The 25,053-nt window shown below is 50.7% G+C and overlaps 1 protein-coding gene across 1 annotated transcript in view; it reads right to left on the bottom strand.

The window, feature by feature from the left end:
- LOC147090594 (multifunctional procollagen lysine hydroxylase and glycosyltransferase LH3-like) overlaps positions 1 to 25,053 on the bottom strand; it is a 62,139-nt gene that overhangs the window by 29,957 nt on the left and 7,129 nt on the right. The window contains exons 2-3 of the mRNA XM_085977077.1: positions 17,631 to 17,722; positions 15,669 to 15,805 (exon numbers count right to left, since the gene is read on the bottom strand). Of these exons, the coding sequence (XP_085833203.1) occupies positions 15,669 to 15,805; positions 17,631 to 17,722 (229 nt within the window). The remainder of the gene's footprint in view (positions 1 to 15,668; positions 15,806 to 17,630; positions 17,723 to 25,053) is intronic.

Below are 25,053 nucleotides of genomic sequence, written 5' to 3'. Positions count from 1 at the left end.
TGTAGAGGGAGCTTTACTCTGTATCTAACCCGTGCTGTACCTGCCCTGGGAGTGTTTGATGGGACAGTGTAGAGGGAGCTTTACTCTGTATCTAACCCGTGCTGTACCTGCCCCGGGAGTGTTTGATGGGACAGTGTAGAGGGAGCTTTACTCTGTACTCAGGTGGGTGTAAAAGATCCCGTGACACTATTTCGAAGAAGAGCAGGGGGAGTTCTCCCGGTGTCCTGTGCCAGTATTGATCCCTCAACCGACATTGTGGTGTATGTAACCGTTCCACCTTTAAGAGAACTATTTTAAGAGTTGCACTACTTTATCTTGGCTGCTGTATACTGTAATACCGGTGGTGACCACACCGGTATATAAGTGCTGTGTAATGATTTATTGGGCAGTTCCGCTCTGACCTTCGACCAGTAAAGACCTGTTAAAATTTACTCTTGTGGTCTGTGTAGTAATTCTCAATATAACACACAGACTTAACAGTGGCGACGAGTACGATCTTACCCTGCGGCAGAGATACATCCAAGGCAGTTGACGGGCGTTGAGAGGAGGCATCCACCCTCATCATCCTGCTGAGAAAAGACGCGGGTCTGAAGAGCAAAGGAAGAATCCTGACACGAAGTCTTCCATCAGCAACAGGCAGTGATCATCCCTTCTATCACGGTGGTGGGTAAGCCGATCAGCGACGAGCAGCAAGTCGGCCACGTTGGCTGTGAAGTAGGGGAGGGAAAAACGGAGGCTATAAGGGCGGAGAACTCGACCACGGCCGGGGAAAAGAGCCGGACAGAAGTCGGGGCCAGAGGCACTGAGACTGGGGCAGCGTAAGGCACGGGAGCCGCGGTGAATGCAAACGCAGCCGGTGTAAAAGACCGGACTGCAAGCGGGCTGGGAGACGCAACAGCGTCGAGAGAGAGCTCGACCGCGACCGGTGAAAAAGGCCGGGCAGCTACCGAGGCCGCGAGGCGCAGCGACCGGGTCAGTGTAAGGCGCGGGAGAAAATTAAAAAAAAAAAAAAAAAACCGCGGAGAACTCAGCCGCAGCCGGGGGGAAAGGACCGGACTGCAAGAGGGGCTGGGAGGCACGATTTGAAAACCGCTGGGGGAGGGCGAACGCAGCAATACGGCAATCGCCATTACAGCCAGCGGGGGAGAAAGGCAAACGCGGGAAGCCGCCATTTTCGTAGGCGGGGGAAGAAGACAAGCGCGGGAAACCGCCATTTTGGAAAAAAAAGAAAAATTTCTTTTTGTTTCTCAAGAAGATTGCGAGGATGCCTAAGCGTGGTAACATCAACGATTTCGATCCCGATGTTGAAGATTGGGCCACGTATGTAGAACGCATAGAGATATATTGTAAGGCAAATAAAATATCAGATGAAGATAAAGCACTAACCTTACTAAACTCAGTGGGTGCAAAGACATACGGGCTATTGAAGCATCTTCTATCACCAGCTAAACCAGCGGATCAGACTTTCGCTAAAATTGTTGCTGTCCTGAAAAATCATTTGAACCCCACACCGCTGATGTTAGCGGAACGGTTTAAATTTTATGCGAGAACGCAACTGAAAGAGGAAAGCAACGCGGAGTATTTAATTGAACTGCGTAAGCTAGCAAAATACTGTCAGTTTGGGGAAAGTCTGACAGAGGCACTGAGAGACAAATTCGTGTGTGGATTGTCGAAAGAAGGAACACAAAAGCGGCTGCTTGAAGAGAATGATCTTACACTTGATAAGGCTGTCACTATTGCAGCATCGCACGAAGCCGCAGCGAGAGGCACTGCGGAAATGCAGCTGAAGGCAGCGGTACTCAGCGTAGATCAAATGGCTTTGGGTACAACGAAATGTTATCGTTGTGGAAAGACAACACACGATCAGAACCAATGCTGGTTTAAAAACCAGGAATGTAGAAAATGTGGCAAGCTTGGTCACATAGCTAAAGTATGCCGGTCAGGAAAGAAGACCAGCAACAAAAAGTCACCGCAGGAAAAGTGCAGAAAGGTACATAAGGTGGCTGAGAAGAGTTCAGATGAACAGAATTCGGTTTCAGACTCCAACAGCAAGGAACTGGGTAGTCTGAGAATTCACAATGTGAGTAAGGAAGCTGACCTACAAACTATCTGGGTCACACTTCAGATAGCAGGAGTCCAAGTGAAGATGGAATTGGACACCGGATCGGCGTTGACGGTCATGAATAAGCAAGATTACAAAAGGTTATTCACACATATTCCCCTACGGGATACGAAGATAGTATTGCAGACATACACGGGGCAAAGAGTATACCCCATCGGAAAGATAAAAGTCAAGGTGATACACAAGGGCAAAGAACACCAAGGAATGGACTTATATGTACTACCTGAGGGAGGTCCACCACTTCTGGAACGGGAGTGGATCAGGAAAATAAATATGGACTGGCACTCCCTAAAAGCAATGACGGTAGATTCCGGAAAAAAAAAATGTCAAACCTGAACGATTGTCCAGAATATTGGATGAGGCTAAAGAGGTGTTCCAACAGGGACTGGGAACACTAAGAGGAATTAAGGCAAAAATCAAGATTGCAGAACATGCAAACCCAAAATTTTTCAAAGCCAGACCGGTACCTTATGCGATACGACCTGCTGTGGAAGCTGAGCTGGAAGGGCTAGAACGTTCAGGAGTACTGTCTAAGGTGGACTGGAGTGAGTGGGCCACGCCCATTGTTCCCGTCATGAAGCGTTCATCGAGTAACAAGCCAGGGGAACCGGGGAAGGTCCGCATCTGTGGAGACTTCAAGATCACAGTTAATCCGGTGCTTCACACGGTGCAATATCCGCTTCCGCGGATTGAGGATATCTTTGCTTCATTGTCTGGCGGGAAACACTTCACCAAGATAGACCTGGCGCAAGCGTACTTACAGATGGAAGTTGAGGAAGAGTCGCGCCAGTATCTCACAATTAACACGCACAGAGACTTGTATCGATATAATAGACTGGTTTTTGGAGTGGCTTCGGCTCCAGCAATTTGGCAGAGGGCCATGGAGCAGGTATTACAGGGAATTCCAAACACTCAATGTTACTTGGACGATATCCTGATTACAGGAGATGACGATGAGGAACACCTTGCAAATTTGAAACTGGTGCTCACCAGATTGAAGGAATATGGACTTCGAGTTAATCGCCAGAAATGTGAGTTCTTTCAGAAACGGATCTCGTACTGTGGTCATGTCATTGACCAGGAGGGGCTGCACAAGTCACCTGACAAGATCGAAGCTGTTGTGAAGGCTCCCGCTCCGGAAAATGTATCCCAGTTGAGGTCGTTCCTAGGGTTGATTAACTATTACCATAAGTTTCTGCCAAATCTATCCACGGTGCTGCACCCGCTGAATGCTCTTTTGCAGAAAGAAGTACCATGGAAGTGGAGTGAGGACTGTAAGAAGGCCTTTCGCAAAAGCAAGGCATTGATCACCTCAGAGGAAGTGTTGGCTCACTTCAACCCAACGCTACCTATTCGTTTAGCTTGTGATGCTTCTCCTTATGGTATTGGAGCAGTACTCTCACACAAGTTGCCAAATGGCTTGGAAAGGCCAGTCGCATTTGCATCCAGATCATTGCCCTCCGCTGAGCGCAACTATGCTCAGATAGATAGGGAGGCTCTCAGCCTGGTGTGGGGAGTAAAGAAGTTTAATCATTACCTGCAGGGCCAGAAGTTTACACTGCTGACAGACCACCAGCCGTTGGTATCCATATTCAACCCTAAAAAGGGCGTTTCCATTATGACAGCGCAAAGGCAACAGAGGTGGTCCCTTTTCCTAGGGGCACACCAATATGACATAGAATACAAAGGATCAAAACAGCATGGGAATGCTGACGGTTTATCGCGCCTACCGTTGCCAATGGTAGAAGAGGTGCCTACAGTGGACCCAGTGGAGATGTTCCACTCAACCATAGTGGAATGTCTACCAGTAACAAATTCTACCATCGAAAAGGAAACGAGAAATGACCCGACTCTCTCACGAGTCTACGATTTAACGGTGAAGGGATGGCCAGCACATGGCGAACCACTGTTGCCAGCATTCTCGCAAAGAAGAGAGCAGCTGTCAGTGTGCCGAGGAACTTTGATGTGTGGATCCAGAGTGGTGATTCCACCCAAACTCCAGCATAAAGTGCTAAAGGAGCTTCACGAGGGGCATCTGGGTGGAGTGAAAATGAAGAACCTAGCCAGAGCGTTTGTGTGGTGGCCAGGTATCGATGGAGACATCGAAGAAATGACCAAGAGCTGTCTAGGATGCCAGAAGGTCCAAAACGCCCCACCACAAGCCCCTCTACATCCATGGGAGTGGCCCTCATCTCCATGGCAAAGGGTACATATCGACTTTGCTGGTCCATTTATGGACTCAATGTTCTTAATCGCGGTGGATGCACACTCCAAGTGGCCGGAGGTAATAAAGATGTCCTCCACCACCACGGAAAAAACCATCACAGTATTAAGGACCATATTTGCCAGGAATGGGCTGCCGGAACAGATCTGTTCTGATAATGGACCGCAATTTGTGTCCGAAGAATTCAGGAAGTTCTTAAAAAACAATGGGGTTAAGCACTACACGTCCGCCCCATACCATCCCGCCACCAATGGATTAGCTGAAAGGTTTGTCCAGACCTTCAAGAAGGCCATAAAGGCCATGGGTAATGAAGACATAAATCTACAACATAAGGTAGATAACTTCTTGTTGGCGTACAGGAATGCAACACATGCGGTCGCAAACCAAACTCCCGCCATGATGTTTTTCAATAGAAGACTAAGATGCCGGCTGGATTTGATCAAGCCAAACATCAGAAGGGACGTAGAGAACCGGCAATTTCAAGGCATGAATGAAAGGCCAACTAGAACCTTCCAGATAGGTCAACAAGTTTTGGCCCGGGACTACCGTACCGAGAAATGGCAGCCTGGAACCATTTGCACACGACTAGGACCGCTGATGTATACCGTGGACATTGGTGAAAGCATAATAAAGCGCCATGTTGACCAGATCATAGAGTCATCCGAAAAGGGACAACCTACTCCACAACTCTATACGCCTAATGATGAAGCAGAGATACCCATAGTGTCTACCTCCGATCCGGTGATACTGGAATCAGATGAACCCGACACTGGCATTCAAGCCGAATCGACCGTGCCAAAAGAACCTACTACACCACCGAAAACTACTACACCACCGAGGCGTTATCCGGACCGAGTCAGGAAGCCTCCAGAGAGACTGAATCTGTGAACTGTTTTTACATGAAGTTGTGTATATATGTTATTATGTTATGTTAATGGGGAATATATACTGTTAAGCTAAAAAGGGAGGATTGTGGTGTATGTAACCATTCCACCTTTAAGAGAACTATTTTAAGAGTTGCACTACTTTATCTTGGCTGCTGTATACTGTAATACCGGTGGTGACCACACCAGTATATAAGTGCTGTGTAATGATTTATTGGGCAGTTCAGCCTGACCTCCGACTAGTAAAGACCTGTTGAATTTACTCTTGTGGTCTGTGTGCAGTGATTCTTATTAACAATAACTAGAACACACGTCATTATCCCATTGCTGTTTGTGGGAGCTTGCTGTGCGCAAATTGCCTGCCGTGTTTCCCTACATTACAACACTGACTGCACTGCAAGTCCGATCATTCTTTCAAACAAACCTAGTTTCCTTCCAACCTTCAATCTAAATGCAAAAACATTTGAAAAGTCCAGGAATAAGACACAGTACCTAAAGTTCAAATTCTTTTCTTTTTTAAAAAGCAGGCATCCCCTTTTCCTCCTCCGTTTAATTTAAAGATTAAACAAAACAGTGCCAGGAATGCTTGAAGAGACTGAGGGAACGACGAAGGTGCCTCCAAAGTGTGGGGAAAGGTTCCATTTTTCCACACGGTGTAACTGAGCCTGGAGACAAGGTCCCAGTTTGCTCCTTAAAGTCCTCCCTCACCAGCAGCTCATTGAGTTCAAAATCCTGGATCAGGACAACAGAACACGCTCATAGAAAATGGCCGTTGCTAGCGCCCCTAGGCCCCAACCCTTGGCTCGGCTCCCGGTTTTATTTATTTTTCTGGGTCAGCTCAGGTGCAGGCAGCTCGTCGAGTTTCTAGGAATCTCAAGGCTCCGGCAGCCAAGTGCGGAGAGCACGCCCCCTCCTGCGAGAGGCCGAGGGCGGGGGGGTGCGGAGAGGAGTCAAAGGTCAGCTGCCCCGTGTAGGAAAATAGCCCGTCGCTCTGTCTCTGCTCTTGGTGTCGGGACCTGTGCCTTCGTTACCTCCAGACTCCACTATTCCGACACTCTCTTGGCCGGCCTCCCACATTCCACAAACCTCAGCCCATCCAACACTCTGCTGCCCCGTGTGCTAACTCGCACCAAGTCGCGTTTGCCCATCGCCCCCTGTGCTCGCTGAACTACATTGGCTCCCGGTCCGGCAACACCTCGATTTGAAAATTCTCATCCTTGTTTTCAAATCCCTCCAGGGCCTCACACCCCACCCCCACCCACTCCCTATCACGTCCTCCAGCCCTACAACTGGAGGGTCTAACCACCGTCCCTTGACATTCAACGGCATTACCATCGCTGAATCCCCCCACCATCAACATCCTGGCTGCCTAAGAAGGGGGTCACCATTGACTAGAAACTTAACTGGACCAGCCGCATAAACACTGTGGCAACAAGAGCAGGTCAGAGGCTGGGAATTCTGCAGCGAGTGTCTCAGCTCCTCACGCTCCAAAGCCTTTCCACCATCTACAAGGCACAAGTCAGGAGTGTGATGGAATACTCTCCACTTGCCTGGATGAGTGCAGCTCCAACAACACTCAAGAAGCTCGACACCATCCAGGACAAAGCAGCCCGCTTGATTGGCACCCCATCCACCACCTTAAACATTCACTCCCTCCACCACCGGCGCACCGTGGCTGCAGTGTGTACCATCTACAAGATGCACTGCAACTCGCCAAGGCTTCTTCGGCAGCACCTCCCAAACCCGTGACCTCTTCCACCTAGAAGGACAAGGGCAGCAGGCGCATGGGAACACCACCACCTCCAAGTTCCCCTCCAAGTCACACACCATCCTGACTTAGAAGTATATCGGTCAATCCTTCATCGTCGCTGGGTCAAAATCCTGGAACTCCCTCCCTAACAGCACCGTGGGAGTGGCTTTACCACACAGACTGCAGCGGTTCAAGAAGGTGGCTCACCACCACCTTCTCGAGGGCAACTAGGGATGGGCAATAAATGCCAATGACGCCCCATCCCATAAATGAATTTTTAAAAACCCTCCAAGATCTCTGCGCTCCCCCAATTCTGGCCTCTTGCCCATTCCCGATTTTCTTCGCTCCACCATTGGCGGCCGTGCCTTCAGCTGCCTGGGCCCCAAGCTCTGGAATTCCCTCCCCTAACCTCTAAATTGAGGGTCTAAATTAGATCTGGTCTCGAGATTACAAAAACATTACAACAAATCAACTGAATGTGCGGGATGCACCAAAGCAAAACAGAACTTTCAATTGTCAAGTGTGACTCAGTGGGCAGCGCTCTCGCCTCTGAGTCAGAAGGTCGTGGGTTCAAGTCCCACTCCAGAGACTTGAACATAAAAATCCAGGCCGACACTCCCCGTGCATTGCTGAGGGAGCGCTGCACTGTCGGAGGTGCCGTCTTTCGGATGCGATGTTAAACCGAGGCCCCGTCTGCTCTCTCAGGTGGACGTAAAAGATCCCATGGCACCATTTCGAAAAGGAGCATGGGAGTTAACCCCAGTGTCCTGGCCAATAATTATCCCTCAACCAACATTGGCTTATATTCCCGAGTTTAGAAGATTAAGGGGTGATCTAATCGAGGTGTTTAAAATATTAAAGGGGTTGAGGGGGTAGATAGAGAGAAACGATTTCCTCTGGTGGGTGAGTCCAGAACAAAGGGGCGTAACCTTAAAATTAGAGCCAGGCTGTTCAGGGGTGATCACACACAGAAATCACACAGAAACCCCACAGTGCAGATAGAGGCCATTTCGGCCCATCGAGCCTGCACCGACACATATCCCACCCGATCCCCGTAACCCCTACACCAACACATATCCCACCCTATCCCCGTAACCCCACATATTTAATCCCCCTAACACTAAGGGTCAATTTATCATAGCCAATCAACCTAACCCGCACATCTTTGGACTGTGGGAGGAAACCAGAGCACCCGGAGAAAACCCACGCAAACACGGGGAGAATGTGCAAACTCCACACAGACAGTCGCCCGAGGCCGGATTCGAACCCGGGTTCCTGGCGCTGTGAGGCAACAGTGCTAACCACTATGCCACCGTGCTGTCAGGAAGCACTTCGTCACACAAAGGGTGGTGGAAATCTGGAACTCTCTCCCCCAAAAAGGCTGTGGATGCTGGGGGTCAGTTGGAGTTTTCAAGACCATGTGGTATGCATGGACTTCAGTAAGGCTTTTGACAAAGTCCCGCATAGGAGACTGGTCAAGAAGGTAAGAGCCCATGGGATCCAGGGTGCCTTGGCACGTTGGATCCTAAACTGGCTGAGTGGCAGGAGGCAGAGGGTGATGGTCGAAGGTTGCTTTTGTGACTGGAAGCCTGTGTCCAGTGGGGTACCTCAGGGATCGGTGCTGGGTCCCTTGCTGTTTGTGATCTACATAAATGATTTGGATGAGAATGTAAAAGGTATGATCAGTAAGTTCGCAGATGACACGAAAATTGGTGGGGTGGTAAATTGCGAGGAGGAAAGCCTCAGGCTACAGGACGATATAAACGGGTTGGTCAGATGGGCGGAAAAGTGGCAAATGGAATTTAACCCTGAAAAATGCGAGGTGATGCATTTTGGACGGACAAATAAGGCAAGGGAATACACAATGAGTGGTAGGACCCTAGGAAGTACAGAGGGTCAGAGGGACCTTGGTGTACATGTACATAGGTCCCTGAAGGCAGCGGAACAGGTAGATAAGGTGGTTAAAAAGGCATATGGGATACTAGCCTTCATTATCACAGAATCACAGAATCACAGAAACCCCACAGTGCAGATAGAGGCCATTTCGGCCCATCGAGCCTGCACCGACACATATCCCACCCGATCCCCGTAACCCCTACACCAACACATATCCCACCCTATCCCCATAACCCCACGTATTTAATCCCCCCTAACACTAAGGGTCAATTTTTAGCCGAGGCATAGAATATAAGAGCAGGGAGGTTATGATGGAGCTGTACAAAACGCTGGTAAGGCCACAGCTGGAGTACTGTGTGCAGTTCTGGTCGCCTCACTATAGGAAGGATGTGATTGCTTTGGAGAGGGTGCAGAGAAGATTCACCAGGATGTTACCTGGGATGGAGCGCCTCAGCTATGAAGAAAGACTAAACAGGCTGGGGTTGCTTTCCTTGGAGCAAAGAAGGCTGAGGGGGGACCTGATTGAGGTGTACAAAATGATGAGGGGCATAGATAGGGTAGATAAAGAGGAACTTTTCCCCTTAGTAGGGGGGTCAATAACAAGGGGGCATAGATTCAAGGTAAGAGGCAGGAGGTTTAGAGGGGATTTGAGGAGGAACTTTTTCACCCAGAGGGTGGTTGGAGTCTGGAACTCACTGCCTGAAAGGGTGGTAGAGGCAGGAACCCTCACAACATTCAAGAAGCATTTGGATGAGCACTTGAAATGCCATTGCATACAAGGCTATGGACCAAATGCTGGAAAATGGGATTAGATTGGACAGGGCTTGATGGACGGCGCAGACACGATGGGCCGAAGGGCCTCTTTCTGTGCTGTAAAACTCTATGACTCTATGACTGAGATCGATAGATTTTTGTTGGGTGAGGGTGTCGCGGGATACGGAGCAAAGGCGGGTCGATGGCCTCCTGCTGTTCCTCTGTAACAGGCTCGAGGGGCTGAAAGGCCTGGTCCTGTTCCTATGTAACAGGCTCGAGGGGATTAATGGCCTGGTCCTGTTCCTATGTAACAGGCTCGAGGGGGTTGAATGGCCTGGTCCTGTTCCTATGTAACAGGCTCGAGGGGCTGAATGGCCTCCTCCTGTTCCTAATGTAACAGACTCGAGGGGCTGAATGGCCTGCTCCTGTTCCTATGTAACAGGCTCGAGGGGCTGAATGGCCTGTTCCTAATGTAACAGGCTCGAGGGGCTGAATGGCCTCCTCCTGTTCCTATGTAACAGACTCGAGGGGCTGAATGGCCTCCTCAAGTTCCTGTGTAACAGGCTCAAGGGGCTGAATGGCCTCCTCCTGTTCCTATGCAACAGGCTCAAGGGGCTGAATGGCCTCCTCCTGTTCCTATGTAACAGACTCGAGGGGCTGAATGGCCTCTTCCTTTTCCTATGTAACAAGCTCGAGGGGCTGAATGGCCTGCTCCTGTTCCTAATGCTCCCAGTGCCGCCCCCCCCTCAACCACCCTCTGAACGCCAAGTTGGAATATTTCTCAAGGATCATTCCCAGCGGTCAGGCTTGACACGCTCCTGCAAAGTTTCCTTGCCAGGTCATTTTAAGAAATTAGAAAGAGAGAGAGTAAGTCACCTATAGAATTTCTTGCTTTTAAATTCCACTCGAGGCCTGAATAGGGCCTTCTGTTCCCTCACACATCCACAGGCCTTGTGTCTACGGGCCGGAGAAGGTGTAAACGGAAACTGTGTCAACCTTGAACAGTCGTTCACTTGTCTCTGGGTCGCCTCCACGCTCCGACGGGCTGGTGGAAAAGGTACGGCGTCTACGCTGTTCGGAGAAGTGAAAGCAAAACTTTGCTCGCCCCCCCCACCCACACCCTCCTTAATAACCCACGTCCCCTTTATACTATGGGCCGGCCCTCCAACAATAACTCCGTCCTTCTACCAGTTCACACTTTCCATGTGGAACAGATTACCACAACTTGCACCTTTAATCTAAAATAAAAAGCACCTTTCACGACCTCAGGACGTCCCAAAGCGCTTTACAGCCAATTAACTACTTTTTGAAGTGTGGTCACTGTTGTGATGTAGGAAACGCGGCAGCCAATCAGCACACAGCAAGCTCCCACAAACAGCAATGCGATAATGACCAGATAATCTGTTTTAGTGATGTTGGTTGAGGGATAAATATTGGCCCCAGGACACCAGGGAGAACTCAACAGCTCTTCTTCGAAATAGTGCCGTGGGATCTTTTACATCCACCTCAGAGAGCAGACTCTCCCCATAGCCCTGGATCAATCCCAAACTAATCCCACTGTCCCGCTCTCTCCCCATAGCCCTGCACCAATCCCAAACTAATCCCACTGCCCCGCTCTCTCCCCATAGCCCTGTATCAATCCCAAACTAATCCCACTGCCCTGCTCTCTCCCCATAGCCCTGTATCAATCCCAAACTAATCCCACTGCCCCGCTCTCTCCCCATAGCCCTGTATCAATCCCAAACTAATCCCACTGTCCCGCTCTCTCCCCATAGCCCTGTATCAATCCCAAACTAATCCCACTGCCCCGCTCTCTCCCCATAGCCCTGTATCAATCCCAAACTAATCCCACTGTCCCGCTCTCTCCCCATGGCCCTGTATCAATCCCAAACTAATCCCACTGTCCCGCTCTCTCCCCATAGCCCTGTATCAATCCCAAACTAATCCCACTGTCCCGCTCTCTCCCCATAGCCCTGTATCAATCCCAAACTAATCCCACTGTCCCGCTCTCTCCCCATAGCGCTGTATCAATCCCAAACTAATCCCACTGTCCCGCTCTCTCCCCATAGCCCTGTATCAATCCCAAACTAATCCCACTGTCCCGCTCTCTCCCCATAGCCCTGTATCAATCCCAAACTAATCCCACTGTCCCGCTCTCTCCCCATAGCCCTGCACCAATCCCAAACTAATCCCACTGCCCCGCTCTCTCCCCATAGCCCTGTATCAATCCCAAACTAATCCCACTGTCCCGCTCTCTCCCCATAGCCCTGTATCAATCCCAAACTAATCCCACTGTCCCGCTCTCCCCATAGCCCTGCACCAATCCCAAACTAATCCCACTGCCCCGCTCTCTCCCCATAGCCCTGTATCAATCCCAAACTAATCCCACTGTCCCGCTCTCTCCCCATAGCCCTGCACCAATCCCAAACTAATCCCACTGCCCCGCTCTCTCCCCATAGCCCTGTATCAATCCCAAACTAATTCCACTGCCCCGCTCTCTGCCCATAGCCCTGTATCAATCCCAAACTAATCCCACTGCCCCGCTCTCTGCCCATAGCCCTGTATCAATCCAAAACTAAACCCACTGCCCCGCTCTCTCCCCATAGCCCTGTATCAATCCAAAACTAAACCCACTGCCCCGCTCTCTCCCCATAGCCCTGTATCAATCCAAAACTAAACCCACTGCCCCGCTCTCTCCCCATAGCCCTGTATCAATCCAAAACTAAACCCACTGCCCCGCTCTCTCCCCATAGCCCTGTATCAATCCCAAACTAATCCCACTGCCTCGCTGTCTCCCCATAGCCCTGTATCAATCACAAACTAATCCCACTGCCCCACTCTCTCCCCATAGCCCTGTATCAATCCCAAACTAATCCCACTGCCCCACTCTCTCCCCATAGCCCTGGATCAATCCCAAACTAATCCCACTGCCTCACTCTCTCCCCATAGCCCTGTATCAATCCCCAAACTAATCCCACTGCCCTGCTCCCTCCCCATAGTCCTGTATGTTCCTCTGCTTCAAATATTTATCCAATTTCCCCTTCAAGGATACAATGATCTGAGCCTCAGCCACTCCCTGTGCCAAGGCATTCCATGGACCAACCACCCTCTGTGTAAGGAAATCGCTTGTCAGCTCTCTCCTCGCTGAGTGGCAAGTCTAAATCAAAGACCCCTTTTGCCAAGAACTAAAGCCATAACTTTGCAGAGTCGCCGGGGCAGGGACGCGCCGGGGCAGGGACATGCCGGGCTGCACGCTCATGTGCCAAGCACACAGCTTGGAGGCCAATGTTTTACTTGGATGCCCAAATCTACAGCTGCTCATAGCAGCCCAAATGGCAAATATTTACACCACACATTTTGCACTTCCATTCTTTAGATGCCATCTGAACTCAGGGTCCTTGGCAGCTGCCTCGCAATTAGGTTTCCAGTGCACTGACTGCACTTAATCTGCTAAATGATTTTTGTTCCCAAGTAAGTTCCGTGCTCAGGGCATGAAAAGTTAATGTGGAAAAATGAACAATTAGCATCAAGCACTCCCTCTACACTGTCCGGTCAAACACTCCCAGGGCAGGTAAAGCACGGGATAGATACAGAGTAAAGCTCCCTCTACACTGTCCGGTCAAACACTCCCAGGGCAGGTAAAGCACGGGATAGATACAGAGTAAAGCTCCCTCTACACTGTCCCATCAAACACTCCCAGGGCAGGTACAGCACGGGTTAGATACAGAGTAAAGCTCCCTCTACACTGTCCCATCAAACACTCCCAGGGCAGGTACAGCACGGGTTAGATACAGAGTAAAGCTCCCTCTACACTGTCCCATCAAACACTCCCACGGCAGGTACAGCACGGGTTAGATACAGAGTAAAGCTCCCCCTACACTGCCCCATCAAACACTCCCAGGGCAGGTACAGCACGGGGTTAGATACAGAGTAAAGCTCCCTCTGCACGGTCCCATCAATCACTCCCAGGGCCGGTATAGCACAGGTGAGATACAGAGTAAAGCTCCCTCTACACTGTCCCATCAAACACTCCCAGGGCAGGTAGAACACAGGTTAGATACAGAGTAAAGCTCCCTCTACACTGTCCCATCAGACACTCCCAGGGCAGGTAGAACACGGGTTAGATACAGAGTAAAGCTCCCTCTACACTGTCCCACCAACACTCCCAGGGCAGGTAGAACACGGGTTAGATACAGAGTAATGCTCCCTCTACACTGTCCCACCAACACTCCCAGTTCTGTATCATGTTCTGAAGTGTGCTGGGTGAGTTATAGAATCCTTGCACGTAATCCGGACACGACGGTGATATATTGCTCATCGGGGAATGCTGTCCCAAATTACTTTGCACGCAAGGTCTCGCTTCAGTTAACAGGAGGGGTGGGCTTCCCCATGGGAATTCCACAAAAAGATGGATATACCCAGGGCCGAGGTGAAAGGTCAATGTCTTAACTCATTGCATCGCCCTGCTCCTCCAACCACTGGTACACCTCCCGTGCCGTTGCACAGTGGAAGTCGAGACTGAGAGCAGCTGAGTCCGAGGCCAAGCGATAGAAGCAGAGAAGTGAACGCAGTTGGAGTGCAGGAGTTTCTCCGCAGTACATGCCGAGGAGGTGGGAGCTCCAGAACGGAGCTGTTACAGCGCCGCTGTTGGTAGGAGGATGTAATTAAAGCGTGACGGGTTTACATAGATAATTCCCATGATAAAAGTTGGCACAACAGGAAATGGGGTTTTGTCGACAGGAACAACAACTTACATTTATATAGCGTCTTTAACATAGTAAAACGTCCCACGGTGCTTCACAGGAGTGTTGGCAAACAAAATTTGACACCGAGTCACATAAGGATATATTAAGGCAGATGACCAAAAGCTTGGTCAAAGAGGTAAATTTTAAGGAGCGTCTTAAAGGAGGAGAGAGGTGGAGAGGTTTAGGGAGGGAATTCCAGAGCTTGGGGCCCAGGCAGCTGAAGGCACGGCCGCCAATGGTGGAGCGAATAAAATCTGGGATGTGCACGAGGCCAGAATTGGAGGAGCGCAGATATCTCGGGGGTTGTGGGGCTGGAGGAGGTTAGAGATAGGGAAGGGAGCGAGGCTATGGAGGGATTTGAATAAAAGAAAAATTAAATCATCCCGAGTTCCTATACTTGATCCATGGCACAGGCCAGGCAGAGACAGGACCGGGCTCGGCTGCGAGGCACCCCACAGTCGCATAGCCCGCTGGCGGTCATGGTCTGAATTGGCACGGGAGGGGATGCCCACTGGGGCAAGGTGACGGAAGGGGCCTGCAGTCACACTCAACACGGTAAACAGCGCGATTCCGGGGGCGGAGGCGGCGCAGAGCACACGGTGCAAGGGTGAGCATGAGCAGGGGGCGCGTGCCGAACACACCGCCCTTCGCCCCCCCCACCATCGCAGACTGGGGGTGTGGGGTGCGACTACTTGCAACGATGCAGAATCGCGCGTTGCCACCTGCACACGCGCAATTCCATGGTCCACGGAGTTCATCGAAACATAGAAGATAGGAGCAGGAGTAGGCCATTCGGCCCCTCGAGCCTGCTCCGCCATTCAATGCGATCATGGCTGATCATCCAAGTTCAGTACCCGGTACCTGCTTTCTCCCCATACCCCTTGATCCATTTAGCCTTAAGAAATATATCCAACTCCTTCTTGAATATATTTAATGAATTAGCCTCTACTGCCTTCTGTGGTAGAGAATTCCACAGGTTCACCACTCTCTGGGTGAAGAAATTCCTCCTCATCTCTGTCCTAAATAGCTTACCCCTTATCCTTAGACTGTGACCCCTGGTTCTGGACTCCCCGACCATCGGGAACATCCTCCCTGCATCTGGTCTGTCCAGTCCTGCCAGAATTTTATTTATAAGTTTCAATGAGATCCCCTCTCATTCTTCTAAACTCCAGCGAGTACAAGCCCAATCGACCCAATCTCTCCTCATACGTCATTCCTGCCATCCCAGAAACAGAAGCGGCCAGGCCGACCGCGGCACCACCCGGGCTGACCCTGGCAGTCAGGCGGGACCTACCTGTCCACGAACATCACAATCAGGTCTTCCCGGACTGCGTGCTTCTCCATCTCCTTCTGCAGCCACCGCACCTTCTGCCCGCCTCCCACCGTCCGGGCCACGTCACCTCCCTTCCACTCTTCGCCCAGGCCCAGGGTCTAAGATTAAGGAGGAGGAGGAGGAGGGAAAAAAAATAAAATGAACCGAAGCACTGAGAGAGAACTACATAGAACGTCCAGCACGGAAACAGGCCATGGCGAGGCCCCACAGCGCCACCACTGGCGGGAGGACGCAATTACAACGTGACCTGTTTACGTAGCATTTACAGCACAGAAACAGTCCATTCGGCCCAACTGGTCTATGCCGGCGGTTATGCTCCCCACTCTTCTTCATCTCACCCCATCAGCATATAGGAACGGGAGGAGGCCATTCAGCCCCTCGAGCCTGTTCCACCATTCAATTAGATCGCGGCTGATCTGCATCTCAACTCCATCTACCCACCTTGGTTCCGTAACCCTTAATACCCTTGCCCAACAAAAATATCCCTCTATTCCTTTCTCCCTCATGTGTTTATCCAGCCTCCCCTTAAATGCATTGATACTATTTGCCTCAACCACTCCCTGTGGTAGCGAGTTCCACATTCTCACCACTCTCTGGGTAAAGATGTTTCTCCTGAATTCCCTATTGGATTTATTAGTGACTATCTTATATTGATGGCCCCTAGTTCTGGTCTCCCCCACAAGTGGAAACAACATCTCTACGTCTACCCTATCGAACCCCCTTCATAATTTTTTAAGACCTCGATCAGGTCGCCCCCTCAGCCTTCTCTTTTCTAGAGAAAGGAACCCCCGCCTGTTCAGTCTTTTCCGATAGGTATAAGCGCTCAGTTCTAGTATCATCCTTGTGAATCTTTTTTTGCACCTGCCCCGGTGCCTCTATACCTTTTTTTTGTAATATGGAGACCAGAAATGTGCACGGTGCTCCAAGTGCGGTCTAACCAAGGTTCGAATAAGGAATTCAGGAGAAACTTCTTCACCCAGAGAGTGGCGAAAATGTGGAACTCACTAGCACAGGGAGTGGTTGGGGCAAATAGCATTGATGCATTTAAGGAGAAGCTAGATAAACTCACGAGGGAGAAAGGAATAGAAGGATATGTTGATGGGGTGAGATGAAGAGGGGTGGGAGGAGGTCCCTGTGGAGCTTAAACACCGGCAGCGACCAGTTGGGCCGAATGGCCTGTTTCTGTGCTGAAAATTATATGCAAGACAGATGTGTTTTTACATTACAAAAGCAAAATACTGCGGATACTGGAAATCTGAAATAAAAACAGAAAATGCTGGAAATGCTCACTCAGCAGGTCAGGCAGCATCCGTGGCGAGAGAATCAGAGTTAACGTTTCAGGTCTGTGGCCATTCGTCATGAAGGAAAAAGTTAGAGACGTAGCAGGTTTTAAGCAAGTGTCGGGGCAGGGAAAAGGGGGGAGGGGAGGAAAGAACAAAAAGGAAGGTCTGCGATAGGGTGAGAGGCAGGAGAGATTAAATGACAGAAGGGATGATGGTGCAAGGCAAAAGGAGATGGTAATGGGACAGGTAAAGAAACAAAAGATGGGCCGAGAGGAGGTGTAAATGGCAATGGCAGAATCTGTCACTTTAATTCCCCGCTCCACTCCCACTCTGATCTCTCCGTTCTCGGCCTCTTACACTGTTCCGACGAAGCTCGAGGAACAACACCTCATCTTTCGATGAGGCACTTTATAGCCTTCCGGACTCAACATTGAGTTCAACAATTTCAGACCATAACCTCCGCCCCCATTTTTTTTTTTACTCTCTCATGGCAGCTATTCAGCCATTGCCAGTAAACGTGACCACGAGAGATGACGGATTGTAATTTTTAAAACCCTCCTCCCATCCCACCGCCCCGCCCCTCACCAAAGGTCGCCCCATCACCTGCTGACCCCTTCTCATTCCTACAATCGCCACGTACCCTGACGGTGTAGTTAAAATGTTTTGCTGTGCGGATGAAGCGTTTGTATCCGTCGGTCTCGCTGGTTGCCGCGGTGATCACCAACAAGTTATCTGGGAGAGAGACACAAGGTCAAATACAATAACATCGCTACACAGAAATGGAACAGGAACCTTCTCACTCACCACCTCCTCCATTCTACATAATCCAAATGGGCCAAACCTCTTCCCATTCTGATCTCCCATTGTACAGAATTCCCAACACACCAAACCCCCTCCCATTCCGATCTCCCATTGTACAGAATCCCAACACACCAAACCCCCTCCCATTCCGATCTCCCATTATACAGAATCCCAACACACCAAACCCCCTCCCATTCCGATCTCCCATTGTACAGAATCCCAACACACCAAACCCCCTCCCATTCCGATCTCCCATTGTACAGAATCCCAACACACCAAACCATTTTCCCTTCCGATCTCCCATTGTACAGAATTCCAGGTGAGTTAACCTTATGACAGTGGGTCTCACCCCCTGAAATGCAAACCCGTCTTTATGAGGGGATGAGAGGGTTGTCCTATGAGGAGATATTGAGTAGATTGGGTCGATACACTTCGGAGTTTAGAAGAATGAGAGGTGATCTCATTGAAACATACAAGATTCTGAGGGGAGATTGACAGGGTAGATGAGGAGAGGTTGTTTCCCCCTGGCTGGGGAGTCTAGAACCAGGAGTCAGTCTCAGGATAAGGATCCGGCCATTTAAGACTGAGATGAGGAGGAATTTCTTCACTCAGAGGGTTGTGAAGCTTTTGAATTCTCTGCCCCAGAGGGCTGTGGATGCTGAGTCGTTGAGTATATTCAAGGCTGAGATCGATAGATTTTTGGGAACTAAGGGAATCAAGGGATATGGGGATCGGGTGGGAAAGTGGAGTTGAGGTCGATGATCAGCCGTGATCTTATTGAATGGCGGAGCAGGCTAGAGGGGCCGAATGGCCGACTCCTGCTCCTATTACTTATGCTCTCAACCTGACCTGGCCGGCTTCCCACCGCCCCCACCCCTTCATCTGGCCCAGGACTCCGAGGCTAAGCCCGTCTCCGCAAGCACTGTCCCAGCTAACTCCGCACAGACCAGGCTGCGATTCTCGGATTTTCCAGTCAGGATCACACGGGACACTGCATTTCCCTCTTCCCCCACCCCCCAAAAGGAACCACGCAGAGTGGCCAGAATTAGGAGGTGGCAGAAATGATGGCGCGGTTTCTGGAACCTTCTCTGGCTCCGGCAAATCGCAATGGAACATTCCGCCCCCTGCATCATCGGAGCAGAGCAAGCTGGAGAAGGTCGTCAGAGAGGGCTGGCACATTTAAACTGCGCAAGAGTCGGTCCCTCACCCAGCCCCAGATAACATCGGCTCCCCTCTTCTCCCAGACGGTACTGAGCCTCCGGGATGTGGTGCGGTGGGTGCTGGCTCTCTCTACGCCTTCAAGAGGGAGCTGCATGGGTTCCTGACTGGGGCAGAGATTGCATCAGACAGAAGCCAAGCATCTTTATAGAGACTATACTTGGTTCATTTGATCTTCTGGTCTGGTTTCCATCGCCCAAGGGGGTTGGAGAGGTGTTATTTCCCTTATTGGCCCTGGGATTTTCCTTCTGGTTTTTTTTTGGCCTCCTCATGGAGATCACACGACCACGTCAGCGGGGAAGGAAGTGTCCAATCACGACGATGAGGTGTGGGGCAGGCTTGATGGGCCAGCTGGTCTCTTCCTGCCCCCGACATTTCTCGATGTTCGTAAAAAGGGGGCCTCACTCCAGGGCCCGAAATCCAGAGCGACGCTCCCGGTGCCGGTACCGAGGGGGGCGCTGCGCTGTCGGAGGGCGGCGTCTTTCAAAGGAGACGTTAAACCGAGGCCCTGTCTTCCCCTCTCGGGTGGCCGTAAAAGATCCCGTGGCCACAATTTCGAAGAAGAGCAAGGGTCCGAGGGCCAATATTCATCCCTTATCGAACATCACTACAACCTTAAGAACTGGTCATTATCACGCTACTTTCTGCAGGAGCTTGCTGTGCACAAATTGGCAGTCGCATTTCCCACATTGCAACAGCGACTACACTTTAAAAAAAAAAGCACTTAACTGGCTGTAAAGCGCTTTGGAGCATCCTGAGGTTGAGAGAGGCGATTTGGAAATGCTAATTCTTTCTTTCGACCTTCCCTGCAAAAATAACTCTGGGCAGACAAAGTTCCACTCAGGCCAAACAATGGTGCAGGAAATGCGAGGCACAGGACAAGGCAGAGGGAGCAGGCTCCAGCCTGCCCACGACACATGCAATCCTTTCCCGTGTTTCAACTCCAATCAGCCCAGGGGGGGGAGGAACTCCAGAATGGATGGCAGGTTTCTAAGGAAACTAGAGCCCCTCAGCAACAGAAACCTTCGATGCAAAACAATCGGACTCCGTCACTTCTCTCCCCATCCCCCAGCTTAAGAGAGTATTTCGTGCAACAGGCTTCAACACGACTAGCACTCAAAGAATCCAATTCTCAAAGCTATTTATTATGAGGGGTGCCCCTACCAGGGAATGGAATTCTTCCCATTTCAAGCACTACAGCACGGATTAGATACGGAGTAAAGCTCCCGCTACACTGTCCCATTAAAACACGCCCAGGGCAGGTACAGCACGGGTTAGATACAGAGTAAAGCTCCCTCTACACTGTCCCATTAAACACGCCCAGGGCAGGTACAGCACGGGTTAGATACGGAGTAAAGCTCCCTCTACACTGTCCCATCAAACACTCCCAGGGCAGGTACAGCACGGGTTAGATACGGAGTAAAGCTCCCTCTACACTGTCCCATCAAACACGCCCAGGGCAGGTACAGCACGGGTTAGATACGGAGTAAAGCTCCCTCTGTCCCATCAAACACTCCCAGGGCAGGTACAGCACGGGTTAGATACGGAGTAAAGCTCCCTCTACACTGTCCCATCAAACACTCCCAGGGCAGGTACAGCACGGGTTAGATACGGAGTAAAGCTCCCTCTACACTGTCCCATCAAACACTCCCAGGGCAGGTACAGCACGGGTTAGATACGGAGTAAAGCTCCCTCTGTCCCATCAAACACTCCCAGGGCAGGTACAGCATGGGTTAGATACAGAGTAAAGCTCCCTCTACACTGTCCCATCAAGCACTCCCAGGGCAGGTACAGCACGGGTTAGATACAGAGTAAAGCTCCCTCTACACTGTCCCATCAAACACTCCCAGGGCAGGTACAGCACGGGTTAGATGCGGAGTAAAGCTCCCTCTACACTGTCCCATCAAACACTCCCAGGGCAGTTACAGCACGGGTTAGATACAAAGTAAAGCTCCCTCTACACTGTCCGATCAAACACTCCCAGGGCAGTTACAGCACGGGTTAGATACAGAGTAAAGCTCCCTCTACACTGTCCCATCAAACACTCCCAGGGCAGGTACAGCACGGGTTAGATACAGAGTAAAGCTCCCTCTACACTGTCCCATCAAACACTCCCAGGGCAGGTACAGCACAGGTTAGATACAGAGTAAAGCTCCCTCTACACTGTCCCATCAAACACTCTCAGGGCAGGTACAGGGTGGGTTAGATATCCGCAGTCCCTTGCTGAACTTGCTTACTCTGCCCACCAACGTGATGGACTTCACACCAATGCGGGGAGGTGGAAGCGGGTGCTGTGTGTGAAACAGGTTATAAACACGGTGACACACGCTACCTCAGCTGGAGGAGAATATTTTATTTGACAGGAATGCACAAATGGAGAGCTGCGGTTGAAAGGGGCCACATCGACCTGGGGTGCTGGCCTGATGTGGCATCCAGCTCGCCATCTATCTGGGGGGCCGGTGGGTGGGCGCAGAGGAGGAACGGCTCGCGATCGACCCGCCCTGGCCTCGCAGAGCCCCGCGAGTCTGATTACCTTCCAGTGCAGTGTGGCTCCGAGGCCCAGCGTCTTTGAGCAACACAGGTATTCAAGATTATTTTATTGCCATATGTAACTGGTACAATGGAATGCTTACTCCCCACTCACTCCCACAATCTATCTATATAAACGGATCGATCTGTCTGTCTATCCTCCGGTGTGCGTCTGGCCGGCTATGCGCTCGAAAGTTATAGAGCGTACCTATGCGTGCGTTACCTCCAAAGAAAGCTTACGGTTCCAGGACGGTCGTAAGCGTATTTACTTTTCGGTCGGATGAAAATTGTTCGCGTCTTATGCAAAAAACCTTCAAAATTAAACTCATTATCTGCTAATTACCATTGATTGACTGACGTCAAGGTTCGACCAATCCTGTGCCGTCACGATTGACCAATCCTACAGTTCAGTCGCCTGATGGTTGGCCAATCGCTGCGTCTGTGGGCGGGACTAATCGTTTTCATCTCAGGGATGTGGCAGCCATTGCCTCAAGCTAAAAACCCCATTTACTTCCAGCTCAAAATCTGCTCATCCAGCTTCGAAAAAGTTAGTATCTCTTATCTTATTTTTAAAAGATTTACCAAAAACGTTTTCTAAGTACTTTCACTTTCATCTTTCAAGGTATTAAAAAGGTAGAAATGTTGCCCGGCAGCAGATTGAGAGGGGGACAGAGACAGGGCCCAAAAGCCTGGGACTCAATTTAAAATGTTGCCCGGCAGCAGATTCACAGAGGGACACAGAGAGGCCCCAAAGCCTGGGACTCGATTTAAACCGCCCAGCCCAAAACAGCCCTGGCAAAGCCGGGCTCCCCCAGCTAGTAATATATAAATAAGTATAAGTTAAAATGCAGTGTGCAATGTACAAATGAGTTATAAGTTAAGGTTGAGGTACAAGAGTCCTATGTGCACACAGTCCAGTGATCAAGAATGTTCTTGTGCGCTCACGGTTCAAGTGATATACAGTTCCAGGGTGGGAGGGAGAATGTGACTATGGTATGTGGGGCAGTGCGGTTAGCAGTTCAGTAGGCGCACTGCCTGTGGGTAGAAACTGTTCTTGAACCTGCTGGTCCTGGTTCGAATGCTGCGGTACCGACAACCGGACCGCAGGAGGGAGAACAGTTCGTGCCCAGGGTGATTGGGGTCCTGGATGATGGAGGGGGTCCTGTCCCGACACCTGGTCTGAAAGATCTCCTCGATGGACGGAAGTGCACACCCGATGATCTCTTCTGCCGTCCTCACAACCCTCTGGATGGCTTTCCTGTCCTGTGCAGTGGGGTTACCATACCACACATTGACACCACCCGTCAGGATGCTCTCTATGGTGCCGCGGTAAAAGTTCACAAGCCACTGTGTGCTTATGCCGCATTTCCTCAGGCACCGTAGAGGGTAGAGGCGCCGGTGTGCCTTCTTCAGCATGGCCTCAGTGTTGTGATTCCAGGCCAGGTCATCGGAGATCTGCAGTCCCAGGAATCGGAAGCAACTGACGACTTCCACTGGTGTCCCGTGTATGCTGATGGGGCGCTGGTTCCCTCGGTGGCTTCTGAAGTCCACGATGAGCTCCTTAGTCTTGCCAACGTTCAGGGCAAGATTGTTGTCATTGCACCATCTCATCAGCTGGACTATCTCATCTCTGTACTCCGTCTCGTCATCATTGCTTATCAGGGCGATTACTGCGGTGTCGTCGGCAAACTTGATGATCCGGTTGTTGCTGTGTATGGCTGTACAGTCATGTGTAAACAGAGAGTACAGCCGAGGACTATGTACAGTATGGACGGCCGCAGAATTAATCGGCCAAATCTGCTCCTCTCAGTACAGGACAACTTGGGAGGTTCAGGAGACAAAGGAAAGACTCGCATTTATGTAGCGCCTTTCACAACCTCAGGACGTCCCAAAGCGATTTACAGCCAATGAGGTACTTTTTGAAGTGTAGTCACTGTTGTAATGTGGGAAACACAGCAGCCAATTTGCACACAGCAAGCTCCCACAAACAGCAATGTGATAATGACCAGATAATTTGTTTTAGTGATGTTGGTTGAGGGATAAATATTGTCCCAGGACATCAGGGATAACTCCCTGCTCTTCTTCCAATAGCGGCCGTGGGATCTTTTACGTCCACCCGAGAGAGCAGACGGGGCCTCGATTTAAAGTCTCATCCGAAAGACGGCACCTCTGACAGTGCGGCGCTCCCTCAGCTTGGCACTGGGAGCATCGGCCTAGATTATGGGCTCCAAGTCTCTGGAGTGGGACTACGAACTGACGAAGGCAGTCTTCCCCCCCCCCCCCCCCCCCCCCCCAAGTGTCCTGGGCCAATATTTATCCCCCACCAACATGTAGGGGTTAACCTCAAGCCTGCCACACAGGACGGACTGCAGTACTGTCCCATCGAAGCAGGCTGACTTCTGAACCCAGAACAGCTCATTCCTTCAGCCACCCATCATGGCCAAGGAGCAGGAATCTAACCCGAGGTGACCTTCGATCTTTGAACCCAGTGCGCCAAGCCCTGTAACACCCAGCTGCCTTGCCTGCTTCTAAGCCCAATACACATACACAGCATTCCACCGCAAAACAAGTGGTGTTATTAAAATAAAAACTGTTCACAACTGATGCGCTATCAATTACTCATAAAAGACAGAGTTAGAAGAGTAACTAAAGGCTTTTATTAACAACAGAATGGAGGTCTGCCTCGCGTGGTCGACCGGTCCAGGATACAAAGGGCTGGGGAGCAGTCACCTTTATACTAGGACCTGTGGGAGGAGTCAGCCGAGGCATGTCCACAGTGGAATACAAACAGGACAAACAGGAATACAAACAGTGGTTTACCACAACAACTCCTTAACGATCCGCGGGCTGGATAATAACAAGAAGCAGGGGGGACTGGGGGAGATAAAATGTAAATCCTGTCGAGCAAGTTTTGGAAATGTACCCTCAGAGATCTACATCACTACATCAACACATTGTGACGATAACTTGCTGCCAGGCAACTTTTGTCACGTGCACACCCTTTATCAGCTGCCGGCCAGAATTATTACGTTGAAGAATAATTATTTGGAATCGATATGATTTCGTAGATTGATTGCCTTTGTCCGGGGGGGGGGGGGGGGGGTGGAGAAGCAGGTGGTGCGACTCGCCAGTCGATACAATCCGCGACGATCAGTGTGATCGTCAGGTTCTGAGTCTCGACGGCAACACACAGACACAATATTTCAAGACACAAAAGGCATCAAGGGGTTTGGGGAGAGAGCGGGAATATGGTATTGAGATAGAGGATCAGCCATGATCATACTGAATGGCGGAGCAGGCTCGAAGGGCGAGTGGCCGACTCCTGCTCCTATTTTTCTATGTTCTATGTTTCAACACCCAAACCCAGAGCCCTCTACCGGTGCTATTAGTGAGGCCGCATCCTATGACCTTCCACTATTACAGCAGGGGCGGTGACCAATGTTCCCCTTAATTAATTTTGGGCGGGCGGGCCCTTTAACAGGCTTGCGCGGCCCACTCAAGATTTTGCACGTGTC

The sequence above is a fragment of the Somniosus microcephalus genome, unplaced genomic scaffold (genome assembly GCF_052327205.1).
Source record: "Somniosus microcephalus isolate GS21.2 unplaced genomic scaffold, FLI_Smic_1.0 unresolved_chr4, whole genome shotgun sequence".
NCBI lineage: Eukaryota > Metazoa > Chordata > Chondrichthyes > Squaliformes > Somniosidae > Somniosus > Somniosus microcephalus.
Note: the sequence above shows the minus strand (reverse complement) of the source record. Positions and strands in the feature narration are given on the sequence as shown.